General features: G+C 36.9%; 1 protein-coding gene across 7 annotated transcripts in view; it reads left to right on the plus strand.

Annotated features, from left to right (window-relative positions):
* Nucleotides 1-17,814, plus strand: part of PARD3B (par-3 family cell polarity regulator beta) — a 980,939-nt gene that overhangs the window by 134,207 nt on the left and 828,918 nt on the right. For all 7 annotated transcript variants that reach the window (XM_044381230.3, XM_026492130.4, XM_057304240.1 and 4 more), the window contains exon 2: nt 13,231-13,332. In XM_044381230.3, coding sequence (XP_044237165.2) covers nt 13,231-13,332 — 102 coding nt within the window. The remainder of the gene's footprint in view (nt 1-13,230; nt 13,333-17,814) is intronic.

The raw sequence follows: 17,814 nt of genomic DNA on the forward strand, positions 1-17,814 counted from the left end.
TGCATCTGACTTAAGACCCCAAGAACTATGAGATAATAACTTTATTTTAAGGCACTAAGTTAGTAGTAATTTGTTCTAGGAGAAATAGGAAATGATTAGTATCCTTGTTTAATACTATTGGGCTATAGGAAGGACTTCTCATATTCTAGATGCCAGACATTTATAATTTTCCTAGAAAAATTAGCCTATTTCTACTTTGTTATCAAAGGCAACCACACTCATTCTCAAAGGGAGTGATATTTCTTGCCTATATAAATTTGGGGATAATTTGTTTTACTATTGAATGATTATATCCACCTGCATTTTTATGATCATATATACATATATAGTGTGTGTGTGTGCATATATATACACACACACGTACCTATGTAATTGTATATATACTATATATGGAAAATATTATAAAAGTATATTTCAGAATAATCTACACATTTTTGATATTGAAATCAACCCTTAAAGCTTATGTATCAAAGTACCCTAACATAAATTTTGGCAGAGGGTAGACTGTAACAAGGAGAACATGTTTGAACATTCTTGTTTGAATGGCTTAGGGGTTATGACATTAGCACTGTAAGGAATGACAGACAGTCGTTTCCTATTTAGTTTGTCAGGGAACACTATTCCTTTGGCGGCCATGAATGTCAGTACCGGCCATTGGCTTTCAACCTGTGGAATCAAATTATAGACAAAGCATGATTATCATTACAGAAGGAAATATCAGCATTGATAATGTAAAAGTAAAGGTAGAGATGACAGATACGGAAAGTAAAAGGTCAGAAGGAGAGAAGAGTAAGAACTATGATGTCCTCTTCTAGTCCGAGGAGTGGAGAGATGCAGTCTTTAGATGATAGAATTAAAAATAGGAGTTTAAGTTATTCATTAAAGATAAAAGTAGCCATTCAAGGAAATATATTTGAATAAAAATATTAGGAGAAAGAAGGATGGGAAAGTTGGGGGACCCTAAATACACTTAATTGCCATCCTGATGATTTCCGAAGTCAGTAAGTTAAGACTGTGAGAAATGCTTATTTAGAGAAGAGTTAACATTCACATAGACTAAAACGAATACCTCAGAGAGTTGCTTCTGGCGAATACAGTGGGCCACCCTTCTGTACCATTTAATTTTTACAATCAAAGTAATTCTTACGCATGGTTTAAAGCAGGAGTTGGCAAATAGATAGTAAATATTTTCGTCTTTGAAGGCCATCGTGTGATCTCGGTCACAGCTATTCACATCTGCCGTTGTCGTGTGAAAGCAACCATTCACAGTCCTTCCACGAGAGAGCACGACTGCGTTTCACTAAACTGAATTTACAAAAATAGATGATGGGCGGGATTTGTGGGCCGCAGTTTTCCCATTTCTAGTTTGAAAAGTCAAATAGCGCTCAAAGGCCCATAATTAAAACCAGTGCTTCTAAGAAGTACACACTCTCAAACCTTTAGCTGTCTTTTTAAGGTATTTACCTCTGTAATTCTAAACAATCTGAATCAAGGGATAGCGGTGTGCTTTTATTTGTAAATAAAACTTACTGCTCTCTCTTTGTTCATCAGTCTGTTCACGTTCTACGAGGGTACTTGAAAATTATAACTTTCTTATACCTTCTTCACGTTTTCTCTCCCGTGGTTGTCCAAAATTGTTGGAATTTTTGCTTTACTCTATATTCAGTGTTTTCACTCGAGTAACCATGCAGATACTGTTCACTCTTGAGCCAATAACTATGACTACTTCCTGTCTTGTGCCAATTTTTGTTTTCCTGGAGTTAATCTATTTTTTTTAACTTAGTTTTCTTTGAGTCTCATGCTTTCTTTTCTCTCTCAATACTTGTATGAAATGACTCTGTAGTACCATTTTCTTTAGATTTGAAACTGTCCTAAAATCTAACAATTTTGTATGTTTCCATGATAACATCACTCCTGGAGCCCTTTATTGCACTGATCATGTCAAGATCGGTTTCTCTTCCTACTCCTTCATGACTATGATATTAACTAATGTCACTGTTTTTTTTGGGGGGGGATTCCATTCCCATGTGTTGGATCCTCTTGTTTCCTGTATCCCTCATTTTGGAGGCACACATTCCCCAAATTGCCTATGCGGGGAGTGACTGGGGAGGAAAGCTGATGGTAAACCTGGCTACCAGCTTTCTGGGGTTGGATGGGGTAGCGCGGCTCGAGTGCTCTGAACAGGGGGTACATGAGCTCAGCTTTTCCTGCTTCCTTACCTGTACTTTCTGAGTTGTTTTTCGTTTCATCAGTGATCCATCTCTAGCATTTGGGAGGAATGGTCCTGTTGTTGTTGGAGAAACAAAGTTAATAGTAGCGGGTAATAGTATCCCAATACTTTCAGAGACAGCTAATCCTTCACCATTCTTATCACTGCCATACTGAAAAGAAGTCTCATAAACAGTGAGCAGGAATACAGTTGAAAGGTCTTCATGTTTCTCTTAGAGTTACATGTTCTTATAAACCCTGCCAGCAGTACCGCTTCTGGTGTAAATTGAAATTCTCTTTTCTATGTCTTAATTTCTTCAGTGATGGAGCATAAAACTTTGTGTTTGAGTAGAGATCAAGAGGCCATAGTGGTTACCTGTAGAATGCTTTAAACCTCCTTTATTCATTCATATACATAAAGATACACACACAACTGACGGTGTCTGTCAAAGCTCTTCTTTGGAATCACCTTACACGGATGCCGGCAGCATAGCAGCAAGAATGCTGGGATTTAATTGGCTGCGTTAAGTAAGGCTTCAGTTGTATGAGTTTGTATTCTCAAATTCCTATTAAAATTCATTTTGTAGCAGAATGCTTTCTAGGGTTTTATAATAAATTAGAAAAAATTATAGCTTATCCTTCTCTTTGGGGACATGGCTGCTGCCCTTCTTTGGCTGGAGGCTTTGCATTCCTTTGGACCACACAGGCTTCTAAAACCTTGGCATCCAGGTCTTTGGACTATAAAATTTCACTGAAAACAATTAACAGAAAGCATGATTAAAAAAAAATCAGCTGTTTTCTTTAAAATTGTTTTTGAAACACTATTTCAGTATTACTAAATTAGTAATGGTTTAATGTTTTGGAAGTCTTTCATACTGGGAAGCTTTTGAAATAGATGTATCAATTAAAATACAAGTGCAATTTTTGCTAATTTCAGGCTTTAACATTTGATTTTTCCTGATGAAACTTTGGTTTTAAGATTATAATGTATTTAATCCTGAAAATTTATATATGGCTTTTATGCTTTTATGCATTTAACACTTAGATCCGTAGAAAAAGGAAGTTTCCATGTTCTTATAAAGAGAGTGTGCTGTGATAATGTAGGCAGTAGATTTGAAAATAATTAAAAATTGTCCTTTATGAAAAAAGAAAGAACTTCGGTATCTGGACCATTTTTTTCCCCCTCAAATAAGTTTAGGTTAATCCCAGGATGAAAAATGAACCTTTAAAGTCCTTCATACAAAGAAAACTGCTGAGATTATGGTTACCTCATAAAGCTGAATGAAAAATGACATGGGGTGATTAAGATTGTTTTTAAATATTTTGTTGATAATATGAATTAAAGATTGTTTTTAAATATTTTGTTGATAATATGAATTAGAAAGTGAAGTATATGCCTTGATGCTTAAATATTTTTCTTCCTTCTTGAAGAGGAGAATAAGTAGTATTGTCAGAACTTGGATTATGAGATAAAACTGAAAAGGTATCCTGGAATTGTTGGTGTTTTTATACTGAGACCACTTTTGTTTAAGAAAATATATCACAGGGGCGCCTGGGTGGCACAGCGGTTAAGCGTCTGCCTTCGGCTCAGGGAGTGATCCCGGCGATCCAGGATCGAGCCCCACATCAGGCTCTTCCGCTATGAGCCTGCTTCTTCCTCTCCCACTCCCCCTGCTTGTGTTCCCTCTCTTGCTGGCTGTCTCTATCTCTGTCGAATAAATAAATAAAATCTTAAAAAAAAAATATATATCACAATCCAAGCCAACCACAATCTTCTTTGTGATTTAATCTTTGTGTATTATGGTGCCCCCGCCCCCCACCATAAGATGGGAGGACTCTAGACGGTCTGTGAGCCAGTGGATTCCTATGAGTTTTTGAATTAATGAATTTATTAGTCAAGGATTGAAAACCCCACATTTGGGGCTAGGTGTAGGGATGGAGAAGACCTGTTTTAGAATGAGAAATTACCCTATTTATAAATGTAAGTAACATAAAATTCTCACCCTTTTATTTTGTTTCTCTATCAGAGTAATTCTGTTACTTTGGAAATAGAAGACCCTTTTCCTTAAAGATGTTTATAAATTAGTGAATTTTCAGGTTATACAGCAAGAGATAAGAATAAGTGATAGATTGAGAAATGTAAAATTTGGTGTTTTGCTCAGACTTTCTGCTCAGAGTTGCACAATAATTGTGGAATCATGCTGAACTTCTGAAAACATTCTTTTCTTATTGAAGTACAGTCGACTCACAATGTTACATTAGTTTCAGGTGTACAACATAGTGATTCAACAACTCGATACGTTATGCTCACAAGTGTAGCTCCCATCTGTCACCATACTGTGCTATTACAACACCATTGACTATATTCCCTATGTGGAAAACATTATTTTTATGATACAGCAGAGATTTCTTCTTGCAAGAAGTTTCTCTAACTTTAGATTCAAAGCCCAAAGGAGTTTTGAGGTTCTAGATGTTGTTGGTTTCAGAGTCGGAAGGGCTGTCTTCAGGATCACACGATTCTTCTTATCTTGTAGCCTCCTTGAGAGATGGCAATGTAGCCTTTGGTTGACTCCTTACAGGAGTGAAGATCTCCCTATTTCATCATACAACCCGTGCCATTCTTGCATAGCTCCTTTTGAAAGATCTTTCTTATGCTGCAATTCAGTATGCCTCTCTATTGATTACGTAACTCTTCTGGAGTAATACAGAACAAGCCAAATATTTCTTGTGAATGACAGCCTTTTAGTTTGGTGGGACACTGATATGGTCATTTAGCTTTTACAAATTCACCTATAAAAGCTCAACCAAAGAAAAACAGGGGGATAAGAATTTGAGTAGTGTAGCTTATTTGTCTTACGTGAGCAATGAGCATGTATTTGAGAGGAAGCACAAAATGACTCTGCTACTACCTCTCTTGTCTCAATTTCCATATGTTTGTGATAGTGCGAGTCTGTCTGTGGCCTGAATGTGATTTTAAGTGTTGAAGATAAGCATTTTTCACAGAGCATTGTCTCCAAAATAATCCATATACTTTATCTGATGCTTAACTGAAAATATAACAATTTGCCAATCCTGGTTGAGAAACAAGTAGTATTGGACTTGAGAGAGACGTTCATCTCCAATATGGTGTCTCCTCGAGAGATTACTAGTGATGATTTTAACAGTAAGAGATTTCTGTCTTTGATATCTTGAAGAGCTCAGTGACCTGTAAACTGTGGTTCTACTATGTTTGAAATGGCAAAAATGTTTCCCTTCGTATTCTCTAGTTTAAACAGAAGTCAATCATGTCTTACCATGAGTGAACTGGCCCTATTTCCATCCCCCATATTGGTGTTCTCCAGTGGGTGACCACTTAGTAGAGAATGAGATTATTACTTGCTCTGTTCTGGACACAGTACTATGAACATAGTCCAAGATCATGGTAACATTTTTAACATATTTGTCATACTGTTGACTCACTTAAGCCTGTGGTTCATTAAGCCTCTTCTCTGGGTCTTGCAAATTTTGAATAATTGCTGGTCAGTGAGCTACATTTTCTGTTGGTGGGTTAACTGGGCCTTCCTGTCTTTTGGCACGTCTGGATTCCTTTCTTGCCTTTGCCTAAAGATTTGTTCTTACACTTCTAAGGAAACGTGTTCTAAACAGCTTTTTAGTGGTTTTCATTTATTTAACTGTAGAAATGGTCATGTGTAAAGGGAAACTAGATATTTCAGTTTGAAAGAAGAAATCACGTTTTTTGAAGCAGAAAGTTCTTACTTTTATGTAAACATTTTTTTTGAAGATTTTATTTATTTGAGAGATTGAGAGTGAGAGAGCACAAGCAGGTGGAGCGGCAGAGGGAGAGTGAAAAGCAGGCTCCCTGCTGAGCAGGGAGCCCCACGTGAGGTTTGATTCCAGGACCCCGAGATCATGGCCTGAGCCAAAGACAGATGCTTAACTGACTGAGCCACCCAGGTGCCCCTAAACAGTTTTTTGTTTGTTTGTTTGTTTTGAGAGAGCATGTGAAAGAGTGGGGGGGTCGGGCAGAGGGAGAGAGAATCTTCAGCAGTTTTCACGCCCAGTGCAGAGCCCATTGCAGGGCTTGATCTTAAGACCCTGATGAGAGCATGTCCTGAGCTGAAATCAAGAGTTGGACACTTAACCAACTGAGCCATCCAGACACCCCTTAATGTAAACATTTTTAAAGTAGAACACGCCCACAGAAAAGTGCACAAGTAAGTGCAGCCAGGACATACATCAAGAAATTGAACATTATTCCTGTGGCCCCCTTGTTTGCCCCTTTGCACTTATGGCTCTTTCCCTTTCAAGGGGTAAACAGTCTCCTGACTTCTAACACTGTGAATTAATTCTGCCTGTTTTTGAGCTTATTCAGAGAATCAGTATGCAAATTTTTGTACTTGGCTCTTTTTTGATCAGTGTTATGCTGTGAGATTCACAATGTTATGTTGTGAGATTGCTAAGATGACTTTTTATGGTGAATTGATGGTAAATGTTCTCAAGTGCATCCATTGTGATCATCATCTAATTTTTATCCTTTTTCCCCCTTACTTATTTGGTGAATAACCTCAGTTGATTTTTGAGTTTTAAACCACTCTTGCATTAAGAGAGTAAATCCCACGTGGTCATGATGTGTCATCCTTTACATATATCACTGAATTTTGGTTTACACATGTTTTATTTTAGATTTTTGCATCTGTATCCATGTGCAAATCTTTATAAATTTTATAACTTCTTGTAATATCCTTGTAAGGTGTTGGTATCAATGTTATGCTGTCCTCATAAAAAGGGAGATGGGAAAATTTTTCTCTGCTAGTTTCTAGAAGTATTTGTATGAGATTGACACTCTTTCTTCCTTAAAACATTAGGAAGATATTATCTGTGAAGTGATCTGAGTCTGGTTCTTTATAGGAAAATTTTAAAATTTAGTTGTTGTCTTTGTGTTTCTATTTTCCATTTTTTGTCAATTTTGGTAAGTTCTATTTTTCAAAGAATTTGTTCATTTTATTGTCAATTTTATAGGTCTAAATTCTTGCCAAATCTTTTTAATATATGTAAGACCTATGATGGTATTGCTTGCCTTTTTCCTGGATAGTGGAAACTTTTTTTTTTTTGATCAGTTTTACTAGGTATTTGTCAATTTTATCAAGCCTTTCATAGAACCACCTTTGTTCTGTTTTTTTCTCTTTATTTCCCTCCTTCTGTGTTTGGATTTGACTAGCTATTCTTTTGCTAGCCTCTTGAATTTGGCTTTTCTTTTTTGCTAATATTTGCACTAAATGCCATAAATTTGCCATTAAGCACTGCTTTAGCTGCATCCCACAATTTTTTTTGTTTTAATTATTTTAGGTTAGAAACTATTTTCTAATTTATTTTTCATATATGGATTATTCAGAACTATATTTCCTAATTTCCAAACAGCCAGACATTTTCTAGATATATTTCTGGAATTGATTCAACTTTGGTCAGAGAATATATTCTGAGTGATTCCAGACGTTTGAAGTTGGTTATAAATTCTATGTGCACTTGTAGAGAAGGTATTTTCTAATATTTTGGGGGTACAGTGTCTTGTATGTATGGAATATAAATAAATTAGGTAAGTTTGTTAATTGTGTTCATCAGGTGATTTATATCTTTGTTTCCTATCAAAAGTCTCACTATGATTTTTGGGTGTATTTTTTTAAGGTTTTTTTTTTTTTTTCTTTTTCAACTTTTTATTTAAATTTCAGTTAACCTGCAGTGTCATATTAGTTTCAGGTGTAGAATTTAGTGATTCATCACTTACATATAACATCCACTGCTCATCACAACAAGTGATGATTATACCCATCACTCATTTAACCCCCCCCCCCACCTTCCCTCCAGTAACTCTCAGTTTGCTATAGTTAAGTGGATTGGTTTATTAAAAAAAAAAAACAGCAAAAAAACCTGTACATTTGGGCAATATGTGTTGAAGTTATGTTATCGGGTACATAGGTTTAGGATTGTTTTCTTAACATTGGATTGACCCTTTTATCATCATGAAATGTTTCCCTTTACCTGTAGTAATATTTCTTAAAGTCTCCTTCATCTGATGTTGGCGTGGCTATATCACGTTTCTTTTGGTAGGATCATAGATTTTTAGAGCTGGAAGTAAATTTACAGACGGACTGATTCACCTTCATTTTTAAATGTAAATTGAGGCTTATATTTCTGTTGAATTTGCTGGGTAGTACTTTCAACCCAGCATATAAAAACCCCTGGTGCCGTTCTAGTTCTCCTGAGTTCTTTAGAAACATAGTTGATTAAAGTGGCATCAACTCATGTTCTTGTCATACCCTTTTCTCAAATTTGGATTGGTCAATGTTTTTCAGGACGTTGGAGGAGTATTCTAAGTCAGGGACAGCTCATAATCTCAATACCTTTTACTGCCTTTTCTGGTTAATTCTGTTCTTTAAGGCGTCAGTGCTGCTCTGCTAGGCTTTGCTCAGGCGTCATTTTCAGGAACTGATTTTTCCCTGCATTGTGTGTGGTTGGTTATTCAGAGACTCTTGCTCTCTACCTGCCCCAAACAGTCTCTAGACCTGTTCTGACTACTGTCTCCTTCCTGGGTGCTATTCTGGGGCACCTAACTCTCTTTTGATAGTAGAATAACCACAGAGGATTATGATAGAAGTAGTTAAAATGTGCATGGATGGAAAACTTCATTAATTCTCTATGTAATTTCTGATGCTTCAGGCTTCCTCTCTGTTCTTGGCAGGAAGATATTTTTCCCTTGCTTCTCCAAACTTTAATTCCATGATTATGAGATCTTATGTTCTCTAGCTTCTGTCACCTGTAAAATACTGGACACACTTAGGGAGAGATTTTGGGGCCTTCTATTATTGCCCTGTTGTGTCCTCTACACTTGGACTTGCATGTGCTGCATTTTGCAGAAGGCCAGAGAGCCTCCATGTTTACTAATGATGAAGCAACTGAGGCCCAGAGACCTGGATTCATATACTTAAGGAGCAACAGAGGGGGATCTGATCCCCTTGCCTTATTCTTAGGTACTTGTGATTAAAAAAAAAAAATCACTTGTTTTCTCTGTTTGAAAAGAACATCTTGGCTCTGCTGTTTATTAAGCTTCTAACCTCAGTTAAGTCAATTCACCTACCCGTGCCTTGCTTTTCTCATCTGTAAAATGGACTGATAACTATTGAGGCTGTTTGAGGTTAAACAAGCTAATCATATAAAACTCACAGTACCTATAGCACCTGGCCTATAGTAACCACTAAAGTTGTCTGCTACGATGATGATAATCAAAATGGTGAAATCTCATTTTATGGGTATATCCCACCAAATTCATGAAATTAAATTCTACAAAGAAAATTTTAATTTTCCATTGACTTTAATTTTTACAATCGTTCTTCTGTCCCAGTGGGTGAGATTATTTGTGTGAAAACATTAAGTCACCAGGAAACCAGCTGCATTACTGAGCTCTGTAATTGGCCACCACTGATAAATGCAGCTCTTTTCCAACATTGGCTTTTCTTTTGTAGTGCTCACTGCACTTTTGAGCCTAGCTGCCATTGCAGGCTTTTTTTTTTTTTTCTCTTTTTGGACCAGAAGCATTTTGCTTAGAACCATCCAAGTTTTGCCTCTTTTGATGATTGGCATAATCTCGGTGCTTGGTAGTCAATAGCACTTTGGTATCTGGCTTGTCAGTCTACTCCCAATACTGCAGATGGAAAATTATTGTTCTTCAGAACTCTGACCAGTAGAGATTTTCTAGGGTATTAGGGTCAAATTTCATGCCATCTCTCCACAGTGAAGGATATTTATTGCTACTAATATCAGTGCTTATTTGGAACAGTTTCTACATTGATCATTGTAAGTTCTTTGTAAAACGGTCTTATTTCCATAATGCATATGCATTTGTTTCCTTTTCCAGTTCATCCTCGCGGCTATTCTGAATTTTGAAATTCCAGTAGTGTTTAAGTTAACTGTGTATTATTTAAAAAATATGATGAGATACTATCAGAAATAGAGGAAATAATGTTATTTTTCAATACTTTAAGAAACTACGAGTAGAAGATTTATTGAATAACACATTCACTAGAGATATTTTCAAAATCATTTGTTTTATGTATTACAGATATTTGTGCAAAAGAAAGATAAATTAATGTCACGATCCTGAAAAGTACAGTAAACTTTTCCAAGTGATTGTGTGAAACTCAACACATATGTGAACATATTTTCATGTTTGATCAGTTTTATTCCTGGTGGTAATAAAACTAAGTAAATGAAATGCAAAATCTTGACTGCAAGGTAATGGTTGAAGTTTTTACATGCATAAAGGAGTCAGGGTGAATTTATGGTCTTATAATGGCTGTTGGCTGCTAATATTGTACGTATATTCTTAAAGTGATCTATAGCACCGTGGCCAAAATACCATGGGGACAAAATCACAGTCAGTACGTGCTGTGTTTGTTTATTTCCCTCCCTTGGACATGCAAAATATTAACTGAGACGACTTTGATATAGCTTGGCTGTTTTTGTTCAGAATTGGATGTGCTTATCCTCAGTCTCTCTTCTGGAGTGTATAAAATGGCAGTATTGATGTGAGATGGTAGTATTAGAATTGCATTTTTTTTTTTTTATATTCTGTATATTTCACTTAAAAAGTTTTTTGGATTGAATATATGATTCCAAGATGTTCAAAATAACTTTATTACTTGATTTAGTTCTTTAAGACTTCTCTTGTACTCCTTTGAATCACAATTAGGTGATTAGAGATAAATGTTGTGGCTGCAACTCCTAGGTCTTATTTTCCAGAAGGTCTTAGATCCTGCAAGTATGTGTGATAGCAGAATGCTGCGCAGCTTAACAGCCCCATCATGCTGCACGGCTTAACAGCCCCATCATGCTGCCACCTGTCTGCTCCTCCCTTTGCTACTGGTCAGATTGTGTCCCCTCTTACCTCCTGAGTTTTCCTATTTTAAATCAGAGCCCTTGGTTTTCTCCTCTCTGTTCCTGCATCTAGGCAGGAAAACAGGTGCACTTTAACTTACACTGCAATTGTTGGGGGTAGCTGTTTACCGCAGTCTTAAGTGATAAAATCTGCTTTTACAAACTGAGCATGAGAAAAAAGCAGACAACTTAATAGATGTCTGCTTTTAAGTAATTGACTATATAAAAAAAACCAAACTCTTTAGAACTCTTCAGAATGCATCCCTTTGACAAACATGGTTAGAATCAACAGATTGCATCTACAGTGCTGTAATATATCAAAAACCAACTCAATGAATATTAATAGAAATTAATTAAATTGAACTCCCTTTGTAAGGAGGCAGTTTTGACAAGGAAAATGTAATACCCTATACATTTCAATGAGAAGTCCTGGGTACATTTGGAAAAAATCCGTTGCCTGTGGCATGGCCATAGCCAAAAGACTGAATTCCCAAAGATTATAGGGGGAGTCCTTTCTTTTCTTTATGGCCCAGTGCCTGTTACATAGTATTTTGTCTGCTCTGGTATTCTTATTTAGAATCTAGTCTGTTGCACTTAGCTCACCATTTATAGCATAATCACCTTGAATTGGTAAAGATCTCTGATGAAAGAATCTGATTGATGGGTGTGCTATGCTTTTCTTTACCTGCTTATCCAGTGACTGCTCAAATCTTTGTGATCTCTCTGGGTAAGAGAATCAGGTAGTTAAAGTTTCCTAATCATTAGTGTTTCCACCTATAAATCTAATATTAGAAGCAAAGAAATTCCTTTCATGATACTTGGAATAGCTCTTCAGGTACTCTGTAGAAAACTTAATTTTGAAATGTCAAAGGCCTAGCTAGGGAGAATTCCTTTGGATTTTTTTAAGCCTGTGACTTTATCAAGTCAGATTATTGAAAAGCTATGTACTTGGGCCACATTTCAGTAGCCCTCTGCGTAGCTGCTTTAAAAGCATTACTTTTATTTAATAGCATGTCTTTGCCTTTTATTGGGGGGCAGGTAAAAAGGAACCTATGTCACAGCCGTTTCTATTAGTTTTTGTAAAATTGCAGTTGAATTCTGTGGGCTATGTTAGTTCTTATCCTTTATAAAGATTCATATGATAAAGGCTTATCACTTTATCCTAGAAGAATTATTCCCACTTTGAGAAGCTTCCTAAGAATCACAGAGTCAAACTGATGATAGCTTGGGGATTCTGGTAAAAAACTGGCTACTGTTTTTCTTCATTCATTGGTTCATGTTTTTGTCTCATTATTCTGGTTGACCTTTGTCTCAGTATGTACGTAACTGAATGAGTGGTATCATTTAATTCTGAGTTCTAGCCTCAGAGTATTTAGCCACATATCAAATGGAGAAAATAATTCTTTTCCTTAAGCCTTCACATTCCTAAGCAGGTTTTTAAAATAGTACTTGGAAATCTCCTAAGTCACTACTCTAGTTCAGTGAACTCCTCGTTCAGCTCCAAACACAGTTCGAGCTGCTGCTGTGTGGAGCTCTTGCTCTCTCTGTTGTCTCAAATCTTGGAGCTGAGGACGTGCGTGGTGTGTGGAGATATAAAAAGATGAAGAGGTCAGCGGTTCCCCGTTCCATTGATAGGTTCTGAAGTGACAACTAATGCCATCAAAGATTTCTGCCTTTTGATCCCCCCACCCCCCGCCCCGACAACTTTAGGAACCTCAGTTTGAATTTCTAAGCCCATTTCAAAGAGTACCCTCAAAATGATCCTTTTTCTTCCCCCAAAGTATTCTTGGGATTACCTAAATTGAAGTTATAAAAAAATTTCTTGAATTTGCTTTTCAAATAACTGTGGCACTTTATTTTTGCATTGTAATTTATCTTCCAGGATAATTGATGAACTATGTATGCTTTGATTTACTGATTTACCTGAAATAGGATAAAAATGACAAATGTGTGTCAAAATAGAAGTAACATTTATTTTTGGTGTTCAAACATTTCATTACTAGAGCGTATTTTTAATGAATCAACTTATTTTTTAAATTAAACTGTATTTTTAAAAAGTTGACATCATGGAACTTGTTGATTGTTGTACCGTAGGATCCTGGCTACTGGGTGAAGATTCATCACTTAGAATACACAGATGGAGGAATCCTGGATCCAGATGATGTTTTGGCAGATGTCGTTGAAGACAAAGATAAGGTTGGTGACTAGAACTCTTCTTTGTTTTTCTCTGTAGAGCTATGTGTTTCCTGGAGATTGAGATCCTTAACAAACTCCTGTGTCAATTACTATGAAAAGATACCATCTGCTCAGGTTTCACCTGAACAGCCCATAAATCAAAGTTCTTCATCAGATGTTTGGAAAAACTTTGTCAAGGTTTGGGAATCTGTTCATGGTGGCCTAATTAGTGGACACTTCATTCCCAAGAGTTTCTGATGCGTCTCAGTAAATTAGCATCAGGCTCCGAGGCTGTTGGAGTTCTTCTTGCCATTGTTGGCTCTGGGGTTTATTCTTGGCCCTTGCTAAATATTCAGCTCAATGCCTGTGATTTGAATGTGTTTCAAAACAGAGAATACAATGGGGAGAAAAATCTTAAGAGGAGCTATGGTGAAGATTTTTTCCTTTTTTTAAAAAAGTAGCTGGCAAACACCCATCTTTCATGGTAGTCTTTGTTTTCATTGCTAAAGTAAAAACAAAACAAAATACTAAATTGAATATTGCAAAAAGTTGGAACATATTTTGCCACCTACTTGGGAATAATCCCATTGCAAATATCTTATTTTAACAAGATTTTTCTTCTGATGGTAAACTGGAAAACGTGTGAGAGGAGACTTCATTTGTCATACACTGAATTTTTGCTGTTGAGGCACATTGTTTTATGACGGCTTCTGTGTTGGGCTCCTCTCATCAGTGGTTCCTGTGTCCTCCCAAATCAACTACAGCTCTCCCTGAGGCATCCTTGCTTCAGAGTTTCTTCTCCTGTGTATCCTTAGCGCTGTTTGTACTAGGCTAATTTATGTGTGTATGCATGTTTTCTCTCTTTTGTTTTTCTGAACTCTCAGGGAGGGGCTGTGTGTGTGTGTGTGTGTGTGTGAGAGAGAGAGAGAGAGAGAGAGAGAACCAACTGCGCTGGAATATGAATAAGTGATTTATTGAACTCAGGTAAAATTTACATCTTTCCTTTTCTGTAAGATCTTTTTGGACTGCTCAGATTTTCGTTAGTCTTTGTGAACATTCTATCCATTTATTTTCCCTGTTTTCTGTTGGAACTCAACTCTGGTTTGCTGATTGGCTTTGTTTTATGATTACTCATTTCATAAGGGACTTCTCTCCCTAAATAGATTGTAAGTTCTAGATGACATGGACCAGAAGATTTTTATTTCCTTTGTGTTCCTTGTATACATAATATCTGGTACAGTCTCTTACCCAAACTTGATTCTCGAAGAACACTTACTGAATTAATGAGTGAAAAAGAGAGGTTTACTCTCTGTAGTTGACTCCTGCTATACATGATTTTGATGTAGACTTCCTATTGATTGCTTGGTCTCCCAGAAAATAAGAACGTATTATTTACATTGATAACTTTAGAGGAGGACTTTCACTTCTGTATTTCTGTTTCACTTTCTGCCTCTGCAGCCATCTTCTTATTTTGAAATAGTCTAGGCATTTGGTCTGTTTGTTAATGAAGAAGGTCTTTCCTTCTCAGATTTCACTGATGTCCAGTCTATTAAAATTAAACGCCAAAAAGTAGCAAGTTTAAGAAGGGCCAGAAGAAAATGTCTCATCCCAGCCTTATCCAAGACCTAATTACAGGAAGGATGTTTCCATGAGCAGTGCTCAGGGAAATCATTTGTCCTACAGAGCTCTTCCATTTAGAGAATTCTTTTTAACTATCCTGGCGGTGCCCTTTTTAACTATAATCCATTTACTAGACACAGAAACAGCTTTTATTATATGTAATCTCGGTTTTAAAGGGACTTCACTGCTACTGAATCAGGTGAAAAAAATGAGGTAGTCAGTTAAAATCCTAGCAAAGGATTAGTGCTGTTTGGGTGCAGGTACCCCTATTTCCTTAATGTGCTTTCACATCAAACACACGGAGCCTGATTGGTATTGTGCTGCAGAGTAGATGAGAACGTACACTGTGGATGTTGCCGGAAAAAATACAGGCTCCCATTTTTCCTTTTTAAAAATAATGTTAAGTGAAAAAGAGAGCATCGGTTTTTTTTCCCTGACATTGTCTCTGCAGTCTGAAGATTTTCGGATAGTTTATCTAGCGTGGAAAGAAGGTTCTGCCAAACTTTGTTTAACCTTACTTTTTTTTTTTTTTTTGGTAAGTTTAGATTAAGAAGTAATTAGAAATGATACTTCTAAGTGTTTACTGATGTCTCAAAGGATCTTGGGTGAATTTGATATAGTATCAAGCTTTAGATAAAACTACAGTTCACCGATTTTCAATGTAGCTGTCTAAGAATCTCTTGCATTCAGAATATAGAATGCAAGCCCAAGAGGCATGGAAGGATGTACGTAATCTTTGGCCAACGCCCACTTACCTCGACTCCCTAGGAAAGCCTCTCACTACAGGTGAAAATGGCAGTTAGGCACCTTTGATAGCCCAGCCCCAAAGGAGGAAGCAGGAGAAACAAGCAAATTTAGAATCAGAAAGCAGTGCAGGCTGAGGCCATTTATTTAGTGTAAGGAAGAGCCACCCGGTACACCTCTGCGAAGACTGAAATTAGAGGCCGGGTGGTATTCTACTTACGATCACACAGTTTTCTAAATAAATGACTTTCAAAACTTCGGGTGGCAGAGGTGGTTTGCGGTTGGTCTTATCTCAATTATTCCTCGGGCCAACACAGTGCGTGGTGCACGTGGTGCCTCCCTGGGAGGTTTTTTGTTCTGTTTTAACTTGCTTTCCCAGTAGAGCCCCTTCACAGGGGAGCCGAGTTTTTAACCCTGTTGCAATATTTCTATCCTATGTTTTATCAAAATATTTATTATTGGAGCAGCTTTGGAATTTTGCATCTTATGATAACTAATATTTGTATACAATCTTGTGTGACTTAATTATCCAGTTGTAACAGTCATTCTTAAAAATTCTCCAGTTTTATGTATCTGTTCGAAGATTCAAGTTCTTTGGGATAAATACCTAAAAATTTACAGTTTTATGCTACTGCCTTTTCTCCGGCAGCCCAAGGCTACTGACGTCGTTCACCCAATAACAACTACTTAACATTTCATGGAGCACTAACAGTGGCCGAGAATGTCTTTGGCAATTATATATTCTACTTTATTTCACAGCGACCCTGCAGGCAGGAGCTATTTATTATCCCTATTTTTAATTTCGGAGACTAGCCCCAGAAATTGTAAGCGACTTGCTGACGATCACACAGGCTGTAAGTGGTAGAATCAGGCTAGAAGTTAATTTCCATACTCTTCTGTTCTTCTGCCATGTGCCAAGCAGCGTGTTGGGTGTTTGTATCTGTAATGGCTAATTATGAAAATTCATGAATTATAAATAAGCATTAATTTATTTTTACGTAGCACCGTTGTTAAGGAAAGATAGGTAATAGCGCTATGGAGCGTAACAAAGTTGTTTTGAATTAATATATCACACATATATAAATTCAACTCTCTTTGCCTGAAGCCTGTACCTAATTTATTGTAAAAGTGTTTTGCCTGCGTTGCTGTCCCTTGCATCCCTTTCTCCATGTTCCAGCTTACTCCTTTGAGAACTTGGTAGACTGCACTTGTCCAACAACTATATACCGTTTTGTAGGAAAATATATTCTGTATTTCAGTAACTACTTTTCAGAAGGATTGCAGAATGTGCACAAATTATATGCTGTGCTGTCTGCTTTAGAGTAATAGCCTCTAAAGATAGCTACTCCCGATGCCCAGAACCAGTGAGATGTATGTTACATGGGAAAAGGGTCTTTGCAAATGTGATTAAGGATGTTAAAATCGGGGGGGGGGGGAGATTATTCTGGATTATTTGAGTGGGCCAGGTATAATCAGAAAAGTCCTTATAATTGGAAGGCGGGCAAGAGAGTTGGTATTAGATACAATGTGAAAAGAGTTGACTGTCCAGTGCTGACTTTAAAAATGGAGCCAAGGGCACCTAGTTGGCTCAGTCGGTAGAGCATGTGAGTCTTCATCTTGCAGTTCTAAGTTCAAGCCCTGTGTAGGGTATAGAGATTACTTAAAAATAATAAAATCTTAAAAAAAATGGAGCTAAAGAATGCAGGCAGGTTCTAGAATCTGGAAAAGAAAAGGAGTGAATTCTCCTATAGAACTTCCATATGGAATACAGCCCTGCTGACCTCTTGATTTTAGCCCAATGAGACCTATTTCAGATGTCTTAGCTCTAGAATTATAAAATAAATTTGTATTACTTGAAGCTACCATGTGTGGAGTAACATAACATCAGTAGGATACTAATATAGCGTCTCTTATCCTATTTTAAACTTTTAAAATGATGATGGTTTTGACAAGTTGGGCTTTGAGATTTTGTAGGACAAGGAAAATGTCTTATGTTTCAGATTAGTTGATCAATCTGTGCATTCTTTCCAAAGTACATCACAAATTGAATCTCCATCGCTGGGGTGAGTCCTCGCTCTTCAGGCCTTGAATGTTATGCTGTTGTCTTGTGTAGAAATAATTTCAGGGTCACACCAAAGC

This window comes from Ursus arctos, unplaced genomic scaffold, assembly GCF_023065955.2.
Source record: "Ursus arctos isolate Adak ecotype North America unplaced genomic scaffold, UrsArc2.0 scaffold_1, whole genome shotgun sequence".
NCBI lineage: Eukaryota > Metazoa > Chordata > Mammalia > Carnivora > Ursidae > Ursus > Ursus arctos.